The sequence below is a fragment of the Diplotaxodon limnothrissa genome, linkage group LG16, assembly GCF_057381915.1.
Source record: "Diplotaxodon limnothrissa isolate DT_005_m linkage group LG16, D_limnothrissa_male_GT1.1, whole genome shotgun sequence".
NCBI lineage: Eukaryota > Metazoa > Chordata > Actinopteri > Cichliformes > Cichlidae > Diplotaxodon > Diplotaxodon limnothrissa.
In genome coordinates, this window is record NC_140611.1 from 16699024 (window position 1) to 16720352 (window position 21329).

A 21329-nucleotide genomic window follows, 5' to 3' on the forward strand; every position below is an offset into this window, starting at 1 on the left:
CAGCATATAGTTGTTTTAAAATAAAAAATGAAAGTGTGTGACATTGTTAGATTAAAAACTCTGCATGGTGAAAGCACGTACAGTTAGATTTCATCATTGCTATAGTAGTTATCTACTAAAACAAAATGCTTAAAAAGGACAAAAATCTCTCTGGTGCTGAAAACTACCTACTTTGATTCAACATATACAAAATGCAAGTTCTTAAAATTTGCAAAATCATTGGAAAAGTTCAGTTTTCATCAAGGAAACTACAAAAGTGAATTTGGACACTGAGATGAGCATGAAAATAAACCTCGCATTATGAACACAAACTGTGTGATCAAAATGAGCGGCCGACAAAGCACACAAATACGAAATGAATGACCTCAAAATGAAACATTAAACGTGCATGAAAATACAAAACCAAAATAACATAACATAGATCTGCACTCTTTTTTCCTCTGTAGTGCATCTATATCCAGTTTGTCAGAACAGAAGCTGCACACTCAGCTTTGTTCTCTCAACGTAGGCATTGTAGGATCTGAGCAGGAAGAGAGATGATGAAAAAATCAAAGAGAAGCCTACACTCCCTACTTCTATCGGTAACACAGTAGCACGCACTGCAATATTCAAACCAGATGCTGGCTACAGGAACGGAGAGAAAGATGGATGGAATGGGGAGAGAAGCCAGACTAGGGAGAGCAGAGAGGCTCAGTGGGAGAAATGTGGTCTGAGTTAAGCAGCATGAGGAAACGGTGGCTTAGGAGTTGTCAGCTCAGATCAGAAGCTGGAGCCTTTGAGTGCTTGTGTATAAATGTGTGTGTGTTTGGGAATTCTCATACTGGGATTTTTCTCCTGATTCAAAGACTACCACTAACAAAATGTTAAGAAATGTACACTCAACCTGATGCCAATTGCTGGGTGAACCACAAAAATGTTCCGATAACTCGTGAAATAAATTTCAAGTAATTCAAATATTGCACCGAAAAATGCTGGCAAATGTGGCACGATGCCATGTGATGTAACTCCCTGGATCACGCAGAGCATATAGTAGTGCATCTAAACAGGGTGATAATCAGCAGACTGACAACTAAAATAAGTGTGTGCATAAAAGAGAACATATAGACAGACATAACATATTGAGCCCATATATCACAAACGCTTGTAAAAACTCAAGCGGACAAGAGTCAACCTTGGTTCAGTTGTATGAGTTTAGGGGGTACTCTCAAGGGTCACAAGGACTAAACCAGTCCTAGCTCTGATCTCCTGGAATGCAGAACTGTATGTGATATTGTAAACACCCTCCCAGCATCAATAAAATGCGGTATCAGAGTACATATCAAAGATTTCCTTGGATTTAATAGGGTTCATGAACAGGCTGAGCTGCTGTGTGTCATCTTTGTCTCCTTTTTGCCTCACTGAAAGAGACAAGAGGGATTGTCACACCATATGATGAGGGCACTGTGATCTTTGACTCTTACTCAAATTTTGCTCTCTCCTCCTTTCTCAATGCCGCTCCCATAAGCCAACACAGACCCGCAACTCGATTGCAGTAACTTGAAACGGACGGAGACGATTTACGCAACCATAACTCACTATTCATAAACCTGCTACTTGGTGGATAAAATTCTGTCTGTCCCTGCGTAGTTCATGGTGACTAGAGAAAATTGATCTGTGAGAACTGCTGGCTGTTTTATGTGCCAGGAGTCACATTGATCCCTGACCAAATTAAATAAATAGATACCCAGAAACGATCAAAAAGCGTGCTTATAACGTCCTCAGATCAGAGACGGGAACGCTCCCAATATCTTTCTCAAGGCTCAACCTGATATACTGGTGACCCGCGTGTATAAAATTCTTCTTATGTAAGCAGAAATCACTCATGAAAAGGACAGATGTCTTTTCTTCTCTTTTCCAAGGCCACGGCAGCAGAAGTGGTCAAGGAGACGGGCTGGGGTCTCATATAAAAAACTCTTACAATTAATTTTCATCTTAAGAATCCTTTAAGAATCCTTAAAGATGGAAAACATAGAACACTATAACAGTGAGTTATTTTGCACCAAGAAAATGTTAATTTTGAAAAAGTGATTATTCTGCTGTTTACGTAGAGACACTCAGGCCTGTGGTTCTTCGGCAAGTCATTGTCAGAGTCGTGGGAGGGCTGGAGGTGGCCAGCCTGATGCAGGCTAGCACAAAGAAATAGACAACCACTTGCACTGACATTCACAACTATGGCCAATTTACCCACTAAGTGCATTTCTTTGGACCGTGGAAGGAAGCCAGAGTACACGGAAGGAGAGAACCACTCGAACACTGGGAGAACATGCGAACTCCACACTGAAGGCCACTGTGCTGCCTTTTATGAACATAACAATAAGATATGTTAGTGAAAGGTGACAGGAATTGTTTGTCACACCGAAGGCTTTCTTGTCCTTGAGTTATGGAAGGACAGTGAAAAGTTAGTTTGCAGATTTGACAGACTTTATTTGCACATAATTGCCTTGCCTTCCAAAATAGCATCTCTCTGTTTTTGTTATCCACTAAACATTATAAAATGGGAAGCTACAAGGCAGGTGCGGTCAGTTTAAGTTGTTTTGTGATCTGAAACAGAAAATGACATTCTCAGAGCCTGTCTAAGCACCTTTATTTAGTCCTCAGCATCTTTCATGAATCGATTGTAAGCACGCGATCTAGACATCTGAACACACGATCTTAAGACTAAGTTCAAACATAGAACATTTTTATAAATGAGGCCCCAGGTCACTATTCACTATCCTTACTTTTATCTTCTTTTCCGCCTAAAGTGAGAGAGAGATTATTCTGCCAGACACCTTGACCCCTATGGGCTCCGCTACTCTGAGCTTGAATAAAGCTCTTTGAAAAGAAGATATTTTACATTAATGGACAGCCATCCAACAAGTTGCTTCAAAGCTCCCTCCCCAATCACCTGGTGTCCTATGGAGAGCTCGCCCCAACGTCAGTGCCATCCCCTCTTTGATTCCCTCCATCATCCTCATCATTAGAGGCTGACACACAGGCAGGCAAGCTTGCAAGCAGTCACCCAGGCAGGCAGGGCCGTCGAACGCATAGATGCACATGAGAAGCTTTTCAAGTGCAGAGAGGCTGACCTTCCAGGAGAGCGAGGGCAGCTTCTTAACACACAGCCTGAGCTCTGACACTCAGAATCCTACAGAGTGCTGTATATATGTGACACAGCATGGCTACCGCCTTGTAGACACCAAATCAGACTACAGCATCCAAACTGGTATATGTGCAGTCCACAGCAGGACCAAATTCCTCTTTAGCATCAGATCATGGACTTCCAGCCCTTCTGCCATGTTGCTTGAAACAGGGAACGTCAAACACCCCCTCTGGATAGTCTATACATGTATACGTGTACACACAGTCTGTCCCTTCATTCAGCTTGAATTGTTTTTTCAGTAGAGGCATGATTATGGTGGATATACAGAGGATATGTGACTTTTTTTTAAAGGGCATAATTTGGGCTAGACTTATTTTTTTCTCATACAATATTGTTATAATATTGTTATAGTTATAGTAAATAGCAAAAACATTAAGATGTCATAAATTAGCATTATTTACAACATTAAAAAGTCAATGTCATTCTAAAAAAAAATTACTCACATCTGTGCACCTGCATTCACAAGAACAGCTTATATGTTCATCCCACTTTTATCATTTCCATTGTGCCTTCAAACAGTAGAGTGCTGTATCTTTAGCCTGAAAGTGGATATAGGGTTTCATGTCTAAGGAGTGCAAGATCATGAGTCACAATGCGTGTAGTTGTTTTTCCTTTTTTTAATACCTTTTAAGATCGGGTGTTTTGCACCCTGCTGTGTAACTCGTGATGCCATTTACAATGAGCTGTAGACTCTCGCAGGTGAAGGCTGCCAGCCTCAAGTGTAACTGTCCGCACTTGTTCATCTGTCTTTGTTAGTGTGTGCCAGATTGTGTGCGTGTGTGTGTGTTTTTGTAGGCTTCAAGTTATCGTGGATGCGTTTTGACAAGTGACATGCTGCACTCTATAAAGTGGGAGTGAGATGACTGACTAATTCAGGCTACGCAGATAACTGAGACGTAGCAGGAGGAGATTCAGGCCTTCACTCTGTCAGTCGGAGGCACTCTGTGTTATCTGTTACACTGTCAGTGCAGACAACAAGACATAACTAGCAGGAAAGAGGAGGAGAAATTTGTAAATCATGAAACCTGCCTGTCATTGATGGTCAAAGCTGACAGCATGAGGCAAAAAACAGCTAGTTATTACACACTTTAATTAGCCATGAAAGGAGCTCATTAAAAATCTTTGGTTACAGTTCATTACAAGCTGAAATCCATGATACCATATCAATCCATGAAAAAAAAATACAGTTTACATTTTTATTTTACATTCTGTAAAATAAGAAAAATTCAGATTCCACCAGTCTTCTCCAAACTAGTGCCAAACTATTGATCTTTTGGATACTGCAGGTTTTTTATCATTTCATATTTGTAGTTTTAAAAATCTTTATTTATTCCAGGATAGCTTTTGGGCCTCTAAAACCAAAGCAGAGTTCTCTGGTCTAATTGTTTACAATTTGATTTGATACCTCAAAACACATTTTTCTGAGTTTATGGCCAATACAATATATATATATATATATATATGACTCCGTATTAGGGTTGTATTAGGGCCCCTATTACATGACTCTGTAACAGGGAGTTGTTTTGGGGGTTGAGGGTGGCTATACAATATATTTACTTTTGTCTTGGATTGATGCAACATTGTGACTATTCTCTGATCAATACCATAGGCCAAGCCAATGAGTTTAGTAAGTTTACACAAGACAAGCAGTAGGACAGAGACTTCTGAAAAGCGTGGGCAGCTCCTCAATAAGTCACAAATGTAGTTCCATTTCATACATCCCAGACGCATTTCGTCTGTATTTCCTGGAATGCTGTCATGTTGAGTTGGGAGACTGCCAAATTCATGGTGATCACAACAACTTCAGTGCTTGTTGCAACTACAGAAGAACCCAGCTCATTCAAAGACCTTCCTCCTAAACCAGCATCTTTTTCTGACAAAAACTCTCAGCAATGCTGGCAGTTCTTTGTGAGCTTTGGATCAATGTCTGTTGATTATAAAAAGTAACTCCACTATGTTGGCAGATACTAAGAACATCAAACAGTGCCATTTGACGAATAACCAAATAACAACATGTATAAACAAATAAAACCAAAACAAACCCACTATAGTTTGATTACTGCTCTATAATATCAGAATTGTGTGTATGTGTGTGTTTAGTTCTATTGGTATGTGTCCTTTCTATCTAAACAACATTGACTGGAGGTTAGTCCTGTGCAGAGTGTGGACCAAAGAATCATCTGCGGTACAGGAACAGAAATCTCATAGGTGACTGAGGATGGGTACCGGTATCCGGTGCCATTATTGCACAGGTCCTGACAAACGGTAGTAACCAGACCGAATTTTAATTTGAGATGTCATACACTTTGGATTCTAGCCAATCATTTTACCTTTCCAAGGATAGTAGGTGGGCCCGGGTACGTACGTTCTTTTAGAGCAGAGCTACAGGTTAAAAATGCCCAAGGCGATGCGGTCAAAAGTCTTGCTGTACTTCACAGCAAAAGATGCAAACTCAGCAGCCTGCAACAAGTGCTTTAAGGTGATACTGTGCAAAGGAGGTAAACACCTCGAATCTGATGAAGCACCTGGCGACGCATAGCGATTTTTTTAAAAGCTGAGAAATGCACCGTATTTGATAGCTTGCTGCAAGACCTCACACCGACCACATCTACTGCAGGTGTGGTGCCTGTTATCGGACCCAGAGTTAGCAACATCCCCCAAGAATCCGAAGAGGAGAGTCCTGGCCCCTAGCCCTGCCAGTGTAGCAGAAATGATGACGAATGATGATGGCAACAGCAGCCGTTCTTCTCTGGGTGAGTAGCTTAATGTTTTTTGTGTGTAATTTATGTTAAGTAGGCTAACCACGTTCACCTTAATGCACGTAAGGTGAACTAGCAAACACCGTCATAGTTACACACCCACAGTAGATGTGGTCGGTGTGAGGTCTTGCAACAAGCTATCAAATACGGTGCATTTCTCGGCTTTAAAAAAAAAACGCTATGTGTCGCCAGGTGCTTCATCAGATTCGAGGTGTTACCTCCTTTGCACAGTATCACCTTAAAGCACTTGTTGCAGGCTGCTGAGTTTGCATCTTTTGCTGTGAAGTACAGCCAGACTTTTGACCGCATCGCCTTGGGCATTTTTAACCCGTAGCTCTGCTCTAAAAGAACGTACGTACCCGGGCCCACCTACTATCCTTGGAAAGGTAAAATGATTGGCTAGAATCCAAAGTGTATGACATCTCAAATTAAAAAAGGCACCGAAATGTGCGTTGCTTTTTGGTCTGGTTACTACCGTTTATGTCAGGACCTGTGCAATAATGGCACCGGATACCGGTACCCATCCCCAGTCACCTATGAGATTTCTGTTCCTGTACCGCAGATGATTCTTTGGTTCACACTCTGCACAGGACTAACCTCCAGTCAATGTTGTTTAGATAGAAAGGTAAAATGATTGGCTAGAATCCAAAGTGTAGGGCATCTCAGGGAGAAAAAAAAGCACCGAAATAAAGCACCGAAATGTGCGCTGCTTTTCAGTCTGGTTGCTACCGTTTTTGTCAGATGGGTACCGGTATCCATCCCTATTCACCATACATATATTTATATAACATTTGCTGCATTTACAACCTTTTTGAGTGATGCTTTTTGTCTTCTCACCATCTGCCCACCAATGAAGTCTGACCATTTTACTGCTTCTCAGCTGATTTAAAGACTTAAACCTCTCATCCATGCATTCATTACATCTAGACTCAATTTTGACATTATCATATTCATTGTGTATCATCCAAAATCCTCAGTAAGCCCCAGTCTTCCCGAACCTTTAATGAGTCCCTGTCACAATGCATTTGATTCAAATTTATTATAATCACTCAAACTCCACCCTAAAGCACCTCGTACCTCACCAGTCTTCACAGCCACACCCTTTACTACAGACTGCACCCCTTAAAACCACCCACTTATACAGAACCAAGCAATATACCTGGGATTTCTCCAAGTGTGCCCTCACTTGCTAAAGCTCTCTCCCAAAGTGCATTTAAAAGCAAAGCAAGAAGCTTTCGGGTTTGAATCCCCTTGCCAGTAGGGCCTTTCTATGTGCAGTTTGCATGTTCTCCCAGTGCTTGTGTGGCTTCTTTCTTTCCAGCTACTCTGGTTTCCTCCCACAGTCCAACGACATGCAGGTTAGGTTCATTAGTGTCTCCCTTGGTCTAAATTGACCATAGATGAGAATGCGAACGTGAATGACTGTATTTCGTCCCACATTTCTCCCTCTCGCAACTCTGAATTGACTAAGCAGTTTAAAAAAATGGAATGGACGCATACACAGTTAAAATTAGAGATATCAGGAAAAAACAAGGTAAGAAAATGTGGAAGGTATATTAAATGCATGAAGGTGAAATTTGTGTGCTGTACAGATTCTCTGAACATTACCACAGAACTATAATTAATTTCCTGCTGAGATTCAACCATGAATCAGACTTAAACACAATCATTTTAGGGTTCTGTTTTAAAGTAGGCACTCTTGAAGGCTGCACTATATAGTTACTGACCAAATGAGCACAATCCCAATTAAAACATGTTAATTTACCTTCATGCTATTGATATACAGGTTCACTAAAGCTCATTTGCAGTTTAACTACAGCTCAGTTCAATAAAACAGAGAAAAACCCAACAATCTATGAGAAAGTGATTTGGAGGCAGTGGAAAGGAAAAACTCCCTTTTAACAGGAAGAAACCTCCGGCAGAAACTGGATAGGGAGGGATGGCCTTCTGCCATGACTGATTGGGAGTGAGGGGAGGAAGACAGGACAAAGACATGCTGTGGAATTAAATGCAGAGTGTTGTATAAAGACATTGAGTGAAAAAGGTGAATGAAGAAGAAGCACATCGTGGGAAGCTCCCAACAACCTATTGCAGCTTAACTTAAGGGAGAATTCAGGGTCACCTGATCAAGCTTTAGCTATATGCTTTGTCAAAAAGCAAAGTTTTAAGCCTAATCCTAAAAGTAGAGATAGTGTCTGTCTCCCAAATCCAAACTGGGAGCTGCTTCCACATACGAGGGGCCTGAAAGCTGAAGGCTCTGCTTCCCATTCTACTTTTAAATATCCTAGGAACCACGAGTAAGCCTGCAGTCTGAGAGCGAAGTGCTCTATTGTGTTGATATGGTACTATAAGGTCTTTAGAAAAAGATTGGGCCTAAATATTCAAGACCTCGTATATGATGACAAAGATTTTAAATTCATTTCTGGATTTAACAGGGAGCCAATGAAGAGAAGCCAGTAAAGGAGAAATATGCTCTCTTTTTCTAGTGGATTTTCATTTACCTCTACTACAATTTAGTATCTGCCCCAAAATAGATGAAACAATTAAAGGACAAATAAGCAAAAAGAAAATAAAAGAAAACAAGAACTGGTGAACGATATATTTAAAAAAAATAAGACATACATTTAAGATGTGCAAAAAACAGACATATTCAACTTATATTGCCATTTTTCACTGTTATATATACAAATGTTATTTTCAAGTGATTATGATTTAGAGCAAGAAACTTTTTCATAGGTTTTAGTGTATGTTATTTATAGCGCTAACTAGTAATTCAAGTTCTTGTTCCCTTAATGCCCACCAATACTTAAACACAATATTAAATTTTATATTTAAATCTCTTGTGAAATAAGAGCTAAAGTATATTCCCATCTCATCCTCCCATCTGCTCCATCCCCTCTCTTCCTCCCATTCTTTAATGTTTTCATCGCCTTGTACTCCTCTCCATCAACACTACTCATACTGGGTTACTTTCTAAGCACTGGGTGGGTTGCGCAAGCCACGTAGCACAGAGTGGTGCTGGCCAGTGAAAACACAAGAGTGTAACAGGATAATGAGAGGCAGAGAGGACCTCTCTGTTCTCCATCTCGGCATTTTCCACTGCCTTGCTCAGGTTCATTCCTCGCACTCAGTCCACTGAAGCTGTAGCACAAATGAGTTTCAAAACGCAACCAGAGGGGCCGAAAAAAAGCTGTTAATAGCAAGTGTACAACTTCTGAAACTGAAAAAAAACAGACACACAAAAGTACTGCTGCTAAAAAATTTATAAATTAAAAAAAAAAATCAACAAATACATCAACATTTCATCACAAAGGATGCTAATCACAGGACTGTTATCCCTCCCTTGTACACCCTGACCACTTGGTTACTCTACCCATGGTACTCTCAACAAACAGACCAATTGATTCCTGACAAATGACACTTAAAACACGCACGCACTCTAAACAGTAAGGTTTGGACTGGATGGTATTTCTCGTATGGCCAGGACAGGGTCTACTTTCTGGCGGAGTGCATTACATCTCAGTTGTGAGTTTTGGCAGACAGACTGGGAGTTTCTCTGGAGTCTCTGGGGTCTTCTGAGGTGTAGAGCACATGCACAAGCACACGTACAAGGATGTAAATACGTGTGCAGTCCCATCCTGTATAATACACAATAAATAGAAATGTTTAGCATTCATAATTCTACCGGTTACCATTATTCCCCAGGAGCACTTTCTGTCAAGAGTTTATTCATTTGAATCCACTTAAACAGGGAGCGGGCCTTTGAGTGTCCTCTGAAACAACACAATGAGCAGTGAACTGAGGTCACGTATCAGTTGACAGTTGGCTGCATAATTTATGTTAAGTTGCAATTCTCTGGTGTCAGACACAGTTCATGCATAGACCATAGCTCATGCATTGACTGACAATGAGATAAAGTTAATATACAACTATAATGATGACATCCACTCCACAATGTGTCATTCAACTGAAAGTACCAAGACCAGTGGATATTAGTGTTACTGTAAAAACAGAATTACAGAGAAAAGACAAAGAGAGAGAAATGTCTGGCTTAACACTATGCATTACGAATTAGATGCTGTCATGTACACTTAACCATCACTTCCTAAGTCACTAAGTAGAGCACAAAGTAAAGTCAATGTAAAGTGCTGTAAATATAATTTGATTACTCATTTTGAAAATGTGAAATATGGTCAATTTGGTAAAAAAAAATCATATTTTCTTAGACTACAGGGGGCGCATGACATTATTATCCACCTATAGACAACTGCCCTCTAACAAACAAGACTTTTGTTTATTTGTTTATTTTTGTCGTAAAAGTGTCACATTCAATATTCTGTTCATGTGTTAATGCTTTAGTTTGCCTTGCATTTTATTCTATGGAGGCCTGAAGACTTTGTGCATCCAATGTAAGAGTATTATATATAAATGAGATTTAATAATGCAAAACCAAAGGTACAGTGTATGGCTGTAATCACAACCTTCTGTTTATTTAATCTTACAGTCTACTACTGACCGATTTCTGTTCATATTAGCACTTTAAACACTACTTTGGGCTCTGATTACTCCATTTATTCACCGACTTTCTATTTAGTTGTATATACTACCTACACTTTAAAGTGAATTACCTCCTTTCAAGCCCTAACAACTGTTCCTAGTTCAGTAACATACTGAAATGAATGCAGGACACTGATGTACAGTGGGATACCAACTGTAACAATCTGTGTATGTGTTTATCTGTGTGTACTTGTGTGCGAATGTCCGTATGTGACTACACGTACACACTCATGCATGTGTGCATGTTTGTATTCTGCTGGTCTTGTGTGCATTTACAGGCGCGTGCGGGTGTGTGAGAGGTGCTCCCCGTTGTGCCGGCCGCGCCACTATGCCATCTGGAGAGGAAATCGAGTGTGAAGTACAGTATAGTTTGGGACCAAGCTCCGTGGCAGCGGCTCAGCAGTTAGTTCATTAGTTCCAAACTTCCAGGGATTAGGAGAGAATCTCTGCGGCAGGGAGGCAGGGGGGAGTCATGGAGGATGGAGGGACCCATGTGGGGAAAAGAGAGGCAGAAAGAGAAACACCAGGAGGAATACTGGACCAAAGGGCACCAAGAGACGGAGACAGAACATGGGGGGAGAGAGACATAAACAATCTTAACCCTGCGGACCCTAGAGAGGGGAGACGAGTGAGAGAGGGGGACGGTAAAGAACAAGACGACGAGGGAGTGAGGAGGAGAGAGGACAGGTGTAGCCGTCAGTTCCGCTCTGGGGTTTCAACCTGCCCTCCCTTTTCCTCCACCCCACTGATCATACAGATATGATGATATGTGTAAGAGTGTTAGAGCAGTCAGCCTTGTCTTCCCTCCCCTCTCACCTCCTCCTTCTTTCCCCTCTGGGTCCGTGGCGACAGTTAGCAAGCTCTGGGTGGCTCCTACCCTTTACTCCCTTTCTTTTCTCCCTACCTCTTAAGCTGCCAGCATTACTGCCAAGATGGAGTGCAGACATTTTTAGAGTCAAAGTGGCAGGCAATTAAAGCCAGCATTCCTGGATTTCAATTTAAAAGGGGAGGGGGGGCCAGAGTGACCTTCACCACGTACCTTTTTGTCATGAACATCCTTTCCTGTTTTAAGGTGAAGGTGAAAGATAATGAAAAGAATACATTAATGAACACATAATAGGAGTGTGGTGGTGGGCAGTAGCCCCATTTAAGGCCTACTCATGCATACTCAGTAACTGCACTCAACATTTCGCCATCTCGCCATTGTTATATTCACCAAAACAGTGGTTCAGAATGGCATTTAGCAAGCTGGGTCATTGCTTTGCTCCCATTAGATACGCATTATGAGACTTTAGGACATTGTTGAAGCCTGGCATGCCTTGCCAAACCCACAGTGCAGACTGTGCAGTTGTCATGGTGAAGATAATCGTTTCTAGGCTATACGGTGTTGAAATTGTCAGCAGACACACACCCACATTGTAATAGCTAACTCTCATCCATTTATAGATCAGTTGGTCCCAACGCACAGCTCAAACTGAGTTAATAAAAGACAGGGTAAGGGTAATATTTTTGACAAGCAATTACGGGGTATGCTTCCAACGCTTCCTGCAAATTACCATTCACTAGGTACACACAACTGTGTCAGTGCATTATTCAATCGAGCTTGGTATTTACTTGGGCAGTAAGATGCATGCGTGTCCAGCAGCAGCATCTGCATCTGATTTGCATAAAGTTACATTTACTCTGCAGATGCTTTTGGCACAGCGACTTCCAACAAACACATCCAAACCTAAAACTAAGCAGGAGCCAAAACGCATCAAAAATTGGCAAAAATTTTAATGTAGGTACTTGACTAAACTTACTGTGAGCCACGAGCCGCAAGAGAAAGCACATAAAAACAGGAAGACGTGGAAGAAAAAAGTAACAGGCAACGTTTTTTTGGCACTAAACGAAAAGTTCCTTTGAAGATATTTAATAATATTTTTAGTGGTGTGTTGAGTTTTCATGTCAATAAACTGTAAATAGTCTCTCAACCAACCTGTGTGCGCACATTACACAACGTCCGTCAAAAGAGCAGCATCAGTTCTCTTTCACTGACTCCAGGTGTGTTTATGTACAGAGCTGTCAGGTAATTCGTCTGTGTTTTAGCAGCACTGAGAGCCTAATGAACAATTATTGGATTTATGCGTGCATAACTGAATAAAATAATCATAAAAGCATAAAAGTATGCTTTGGGTGTAGATATAACCATAAAGCATCAAATATGAGCCATTACACAGCCTCTGTAGGCAGCAGGCATCAATTAGAAGTGCATCATTAGAATTGCATCACCTCTGAAGCATGTAACACCTTTTGACAAGATTTTTCACCTCCTTTAACTAGTTGTTTAATTTCTCAAAAACAATAAATGTAAAAATTTGTATCAGCACCTGTTTCCTCACGTGTTTTGCTTCTCTCCACAAGAACTGCTGAAAATAATGCCAGACTTAAGACAATATTTTGTCAGTCTGGCTTTGATGGTTTAAAGGGGTCAAAAAAAAAAATCGCGATAAATACCCCCCCAGGCTATGTAATGAAAATAATTTGAAAAAGATTTTTTTTTAAACACACAGTGAAAAGTAAAACAATTATTTCAGTCAACTCAGTTCCACATAGAAATTTATAAATCCAAAACAAATGTTTGTGGTATTCCCAGAAACCCACAAACACACACACACACAGAAACACACACACACATTCACACAAAGAACTGTTCATCGAAAAGGAAAAAATATCATCTTAAGGGAAGGTAGAACTACACAACATCCCCCATGGATTTCCAATTGCCACAGTGGAGAAAGACGCCAAGAGTGTGGAAAGTGAAGAAAGGGTGCCAGTAGGGAAGGTGCATTTTGTTATTGAGTATATTACTAATTTTTATATTACACAGCACGACCTAGCAAACACATAATAGGCTACAAGACTTTTTGCACACTGTGCTGAAAGCCAACATGTCAAAAAGTGTCAAAAGCTCAAATCTGTTCTGACGCTATGTTCTGCTTTTATTTTCCAGAATTTAATGTATTGGTATTTTTATGTGAATTACTCAGAGAAGTAGTAGTGGAAGGTAGAGTGGTATGCCTGCTGAGGGACATTACTCTGCAGTTTGAATAAATGGGTATATCCTGTAGCTATGTACATTTTCACTTTATTTGTAAAAGCACATACTAGGCACAACCCAGCAGTAGCTAACACAGAGGACAGAGGAGACCTTTTGAAAATGAGAAAAACAAAATTCTGAATTTGCAATTGTTGCCTACAAATTCAGCCCCCCAAAATGTTCATGTTTCAGGTGAAATGAATATGTTGGTGTAAAGAATATGCTGGAGCAAAACACTTCTGCTTAAACACAAGGAAGATGGGGACATGGACCTGCTGACAGTGCAACAGTCCAGCATCTGAAGCCTGAATGGCTCCTTCAGTGCTGCATTCCTCTCCACATTCTCCTTTATCACACAATAAAGACAGAAGCTCTTACATCCCACCAACACCATCGCAGGGTCACAGTTTTAGCTGTCAGTCACACAGGCCATCATCTTATTGTCTTTGTCTACTACAGGAACAGCCTCCAGCCATATCAATCATCTTTATTATCATGACTTAAAAACCTTTGTTAGTTAACTTTTTGCCCGGGCCCCTTCTTTATCCCACTCTCCAATCACAATTTCATGGGAAGTCCAGCAGGGCCAATGAGGAGGTAGCGTGGGCAGGAGGAGAATGCTTTTAACCTGCTGCATCTGGTGCTTTCCCACTGCTATCCCAGTGGGACATGGTCACCTTGTTTTAAATGACTCTAATGCGGTTGAGGGGGGGAGCGCTGTCTTTATACTATCATAATGGGGTGAAATGTGCTTGTTATAAACATCTCACTTAGGTAGTTTTCCTTTGAGTGATTAAGACCAAGCACCTGTCTGATAGAGAGATATGGGAATTAAAATATATCCAAGATCAGACAGCTATGGGAGTGTTTGTGGCTTCCCCGCTATCCTATTAATACCAAGCTGAATTTCATTTACAAGCATGCATCTTAGTACTTATGTACCTTTTTGCTGAGGGCTACTCCATCTTCACAGTCCAGCACAGCACAGTCGACATCCAGTGAGGCTAGTTTCTTCAATTTTCGCTCATCGTTGCCAGGGCAGTAGAGAACTGCCCTGCGGGGTATGTAGTGCAGAGAGGAGCCTGCAGAGTGATAGTGATGACGCCATGCTTCAGCATACAACTGCCAGACTGCGGCCCGGAGCCACCCGCCCTTTCTGTCAACAACAACATACACATACATAAGGACATGATGATGTAAGGACATAAACATACATGCTTTGGTGCACAGAGTACATACATAGAAATGGCAGGCAGGTGTACTATGAATGCACTAATTCATGTCTCTGGTGCATATATTACTCATGAGCACACACAGTATCAATAAGTAGTTAAGGGCCATGAATAATTAAAGGCTGTTGCTGCATTCATAATATATGTAGTGTTTATAACACTCATGGAGATCCAGTGAGGAGGACTCACTCAGACTTGAGTGAAAGTCTGGATGCATTTCATTTTGGGAGTTCTGTTTGCCCTTCAGCTTTTCATTGAAGTGAATGAGAGATGCTGACCTGTGCTTTGGCAGTCTTTGTGAGAACAAACTCACCCAAACACCGAGCCACTCATATGCTAATTATTGCCACGCTGCTGAATATCTAGGCACGGCAGAAAGTGAATGAGTATCAGAGTCACTGTTGTTTAGTGCTGAGTCACAGAAAAACTTGTCTTAAAAGTGCGGATCTTTATTCCTACCATGAGCTCTGAAGGTAAAAATCAATTTTACATAATAATGTGTTCTTTTAGTCACATAATTCCCAAATGACTAAGTATACATAAAGATAATGCAATTTAAAATTAAATTGCAAGTATGCCATGTTACGAAGTCACAAATTGCATTGTCAGTGGTAGTAGTAAGTAAATTATAGATATTATAGTCAGCTAACATTTGGTATCGAGCCAAAAAAATATTTAAAAAAAAACAGAGAAGGAAATTCCCCGATACCTGCTGATCCTTTGCTCAAAGAAGGTGGGGTCACTTCAGGTCTGGAACATTTTAACAACAATCGTGTTGTAATGACAGCAGAGAGTTCAAAACCCAGCTGAGCTCCAGAAAGACTGACGGTATATGGTCGCAACTCTGGAACCTGATATGTGCTGACTGAATAGATATTTATTAAACCTTATGAGAAGCTTGGGGGGAAACTTCATGAAGCACAGATCCATGAGGATTTGAGCACTTCCTGAGTATTGCTCATTTTGCATTAATGAAAACAATTGTTGTTTCATGTTTTCTTACAGCAGAGTTCTCTCAGGGCACCGGATGTCCATTCTGTATAAATAAATATTTATGTCTCTCATTAATATGGTTTGCCCTCTTGTGGAGATAATGTGATATTCAAATAAATCGATTCTGTGTGAATGAAAACCCAAAAGTAATTGTGTGCACACAGGCTCAAAGCCTGGGAGTCACTGTCAGTTCATTTCTCTGTTGAGAAAGAAGTTGTTTACACTGTTTTTAATTGTAGTTGCCAATGCTGTATTTATATCTGTACCCATCACGAAAGCCTATGTCACTAAAAGTTCCTCTTATAGCTCTTATGAGACACTGACAGCAGGAGCTCCAAAAACAGAGTTCTAAAAACTACAATAGGACCTAGAATCTGCTGCGCAGACACAGAAATAATAGGGTACTACATTCATCAGCTCCTGCAACTATGGAAAGGTTCCTGAAAACACCTTTTAACATTGCTGTACTCTTTCTGGGTATCAGAAGTCTGAGGATCCTATTGGTAGATTGGTGTCTTTCTTTGCCTGAGGAGGGCAAAAGAAAGAAAGAAAGCAAGTGAGGGGATATCCCTTCTGTAACGAGGGGCTGAGTTATTCTCTTTTCATGTTTCTCGCTCTCTAAAGGAGCTAAAGTGACTTCAATAGCCACTTAATCCTGTCAACTACGCTTCCACATGCCCTCCAGTCCCAATAAGGCCTAATCTACACTGAGATGTTGCAGTTGTAGCAGGCAGTTAAAACCAATTTAAAATGCTTCCAGCATTTTAGTGCTTCCAGGCATTGAGTGTGTTTACAAAAGGCTTGGGGACAAAGTTTGAAGGGAGAACTACGGCCAACCCCATGCAAATTGTAGACCCGTTAAAATGGGTACAGCTCACAATACGTTTAGGAACTTAAATCTAAAGGACCAAAAACTGGTGAGAAAGAGATGAAAAACAGCAGCACTGAAACTAGAAAGAAAGACAGCGGGTCCAAGAATCCAGGGGAGTCTCAAAATGAAATGAGTCTATTCTATTCTATGCACACTGCACCAGGGGAACTGTTACAACGCTATACTAAGTACCAATCGATAAATCACTTTTTCATCGGCATCATGATGGGAACATGAGCAATATACACGCTGAAAAAGACTGTGTGAAATGCCATGAATGTGAAAAGTTCTTATATTTATATGTGGCATGTACTGACACTCAGCAAGCAGAAATAGCACCTTGCACAATAAAATCAAATTTGAGGTCATTTTGCATTGCAACACTTGAGTGGCTGGCTTTGTAATGCCAAAATGTGGCTCTGGAGACACATACCAAAGTGGGAACTGCCACAAAGCTGATTCTCACAGGATACACAGTGCATAACTAATTTATTAGACCACCACCCAGAGTAAGGTTTATGACACAGCCGCCCTAAATTAACAATATTGGTAACTAACAAATGTTTGTGTTTGTTTTTATAATGTGTGTAACCCTTTAATCAAAATATTTTAAATGCTAAGGTATAATTACAGTAGATATCCAATCAATTTACTGAAAAAAGACCAAAAAAAAGACAAAAAATGATAAATTATTATTTTTTGATTAAGTGGCCAAACTACAGTTCATTTCCTGATCAGAAAAAATACTTTGGCTGGATGTCATGCTTGATTAATTTCTGACTTCTCACTGTAACAGCTCAAATTTGGATACAAAACTGTGAATTTAGTTTATTTGACCAATAAATAACTGTATTTTTTTAAATCTGTAAACAGGTTTTTGACAGATTTATAAATTATTTGTGTTTTCTTGTTATTCATGACAAATTTGTTAAGCACTGCATTTTACCAACACGTTAATGACACAGTCATGATAATTACAGTCTAGAAACTTTAAATTCATTTAGTTTTAATCAAACTGAAAGTCAAGATCAAAGTTAGGTGCAGTCTGACATAGAGAAAAATACTCTTTCTGAATTCGCTACTGTACTTTTTCATTACAGTGGATACCTTAGGCCACATATGTACCCGGTCTGCAATTCCTCCAGTGCTGAAGTGGGCAGCATACACCTACAGGTGTTGTAGTTTATATGATTAAGAATAAGAAGGACGCCCAGGTGCAAAGGAAAATCTACATGTGGAAGACAGTGACTAGTGCAGCTACATCCATAGCTCTGCCCTGACTCATTGATTAGACAGGGTATTTACGCTTCTGTTAAATTTTAATGTGCTCATAACTCTCCGTATGATTTGATATGATACATATGGAGTTTAAAAATAATATTTTCATAATGGGTGTAGTCTGAATGTTCACAAACGTTGCACTTATAGTGATCCTATTATAAGATGTTCTTGATAAAATTGACCAAAAAGCTCCCAGGAGTGGTCGATACTAGCTGCTAGTATCGACCACTCCTGGGAGCTTTTTGGTCAGTAACTGGCAGGACTGACTTCCAGCCAGGTGAAAAACATTCTCCATCTTTACCCTAAATTCAAAATGTACCAGAATGATGGGAAGAAGAAAACGCATACAGAAGATCTGTAAAAGCTCATCATTGAAGAATATAACATCATCTGTAAAACATAGTGGAGCCAGTGCAATGGCATGAGCGTCAATAGCTTCCAGTGGCATCAGGTCACCAGTGTTTATAGATGATGTAGGAGAAGACAGAAGCAGCAGGTAAATTCAGTAACATATAAAGATTAACTTTCTGCTCAGTTACAACCAAAAAGTTAATTTTTCACATTGTAACTGGTCATTGACGGAAAATGGTGAACTTAATTTAATTTGCTGTTTTGGCATTGGGATTAAAGATGGTGAGTGTGGTTGTTTGCATTAAACATGCATTTAACTTGCATTAAAGTTTTCATGAAAACCTAAAGACACTGCTTATATAGTCAAGCAACCACAACAGCGAATGAAGGAGAGCTCCGACAAATGGGAATCTGAACATCCTAACCAAATACACACATAACTTCTAGATTTCTGTTTACATCATACAACATCTGTTTGATATTTCCACATTATTAGATCAATGCATGATATATTTGCATTCTACATATTTAAAGAGTCCCTAGAGTGCTGTTTTCCCCTGTACTCCTTTTTTACTTTCTGGTTTTTTACATGAGGGGTTATGACAACTCAGGGCTATGTGACCATATAGCAGCTGTAAAGTGGTTGAGGCTTGCCTCATTGACTGTGTTTACTGGTCTTAGATCAGAGGTAGCGATATGTTAGTGGGTTATATGGTGCTGGGTGCGAATGTTTCTTATTAGAGAGGCAGCAACAGACACAGGCCTGGCGGCACTAAAAGAGGTGGGGGTGGTGGGTAGAATGCAGTAAAAAGGGTGGTAAGCTCAGTGTCAGACTGTACATGGGTACAAACCCCGACTATGGTATACTATGTTTGGACCAGCCATCTAACAGTAACTTGTCAATTAGTATTTTACATGCAGATTTGTGTCTTTCGTCAACACCAGACAGTGTCTTGGACAAAGCTGTTCACAAGTACAGAACAACCAACTGATCTTCAACTCAAACAGACTAGCCTCTGATGATGTGACACTCACTGTCAGAATCTTTGTAGACTCCAACTACAATAAATCCACCTTGAACCACAAATCCTTGAACTACACATCTTATCTACCCCACTCTGACTACTGTACACGTTCACCATATTCATGTCCTTATCTCTGAAATCCCCTGTTATTTAATCCAGGCAGGTGCATCAATGTGTCTCTCAATCTCTCAAGGTAACAGGCATGTCACTAAGAAATGTCAAACTTTGTAACGATTTCACACTTCCGCCAACTTGTTTAGACCGTTGAGGAGTTTGTGTTCTGTTTCAGATTCTGCTTCTGGCATTTGGGGGTCCTGTGAACACATGAAAGTTCACCACAGCTTTGGGTGGTATTGCATGTTTAAGTGACAAAGCCTGCTGCTGTGGGAATGATCACAGTTACTCAGAGGAGAGAGAAGCAGTCAAGATATGGATACAAACATCTGCTGAGGTTGGGAAAGTGTAGACCCTACTGTCAAAGATGGCAATCTCAAGCTATACTACTAGTAGTAGTTACTAATAGTTTCACTGAGCAGGAAAGGCCTTGTTTGTTATAGACGAGCTTATTGCTACATAATTTATATTTTAAATTTAAAAAAAATTATCTTTCAATTCTATAAAACATTTTCCCCCAAAAAAGTTGGAAAGAATTGTGTAAAATATGAATACAATAAACCACAAACATTGTAAGAACAGCTTTCCACAAATATCCTCCCTGCTTGTTCTTTAGAATGGACAAAAGTCCACCGATGAGCAAACATTTGTAAGTCTGACAGACAACAAATGAAGTGTTTCTGGGAGAAATGTTGTTTCTTGGATAATATAGGCTTATTGAATAAAACAAAATGTGGAATTGCTTTTTGAAAGGTGGGCTAAAGACGAGATGGACTTTTATCAGTGTATCTGTAGTGGTATGGGGATGCACTATTGCAATGAAACTTGTACATGTATGAAAAAAATATACACAAATACACAGGTTTTCGAGTCATTGAGATCAAAAATCTCAACGCTTAGACACCTTATGTTAGTCTTTATGGTATTTACAATGAATACATTTGTTTTTAACAATACTAAAAATCCAGTATTTTAATTTCATTTAATCTAATTTTTCTTTAACCTTTTTGTATCTGAGTGTGTGTGTTTGTGGGGGTTGGTCAAACTTGGGACACAACAGTGTTCTTTAACTTTATCATTACAATTTTTTACTTTATGTTCTTGCTGGTTTAACTGCATACTACTGTAGACCATGATTAATAATCAATTTGTCATAAGATATGTGTGTGACATAACAGTTTCAAAGCACTGTTTATTGTACTCTGGCATTCAATATTGTATTCCGGATACTCTGTAGTAATTGCTTCATTATCATGACATGATGATCACAGTTTCTTGTAACTCTACTGCCCTCCACATGGCAGCATAATAGCCTAATTCAGGTGGTCATATTCATCCAACTGCATGAATTACAGGAGATAACAAGAGGCCCACTCCAAAACAGACGCCAGTGACAGCCTCCCTCTCAATATGTAGATTTCTACAATTATCTCCAGCATGGTGGTGCAGGCAGAAGCTGTGTCTAAAATGCACAAAATTAAAGATCTGTGTTTCTACCCCACAATAATCAGCTACTTTTTAATATGCAAACTACATTCCGAGGTCTGTGGCGTTTAAGATTCAAGATTAAATTTGGTGAAACTAAAGATGAATAAAGAGTAGGGAGGAAATCAATGTTACTGAAGCATCAACAAGCCCTCTGTCTGCAGAAAGCTGTCTGCGGGTGGGAAATAAAATGGTCAAAAAGTCATCAATATTTACCTACCTTCATGTCCACCTGCCTGTCTGACACTTTTTGTTTTTTCAGAATGAAAGAGCTGAAGCATTCCCCGCACATGGTCCTCCTCTCAGCATGATGCTGTATGTGCATGGTTTTTTGTTTTCTGTTTTTCACACTGCCTCAGGACTGAGGACACAACTGGATGGCAGAGAAATGTTGAAAAATT

The 21329-nt window shown here is 40.0% G+C and overlaps 1 protein-coding gene across 1 annotated transcript in view; it reads right to left on the bottom strand.

Annotated features, from left to right (window-relative positions):
• The window catches only part of clybl (citrate lyase beta like), a 67392-nt gene that overhangs the window by 13002 nt on the left and 33061 nt on the right, over positions 1-21329 (bottom strand). Inside the window, exon 2 of the mRNA XM_085374570.1 lies at positions 14519-14732. Within this exon, the coding sequence (XP_085230696.1) occupies positions 14519-14732 (214 nt within the window). The remainder of the gene's footprint in view (positions 1-14518; positions 14733-21329) is intronic.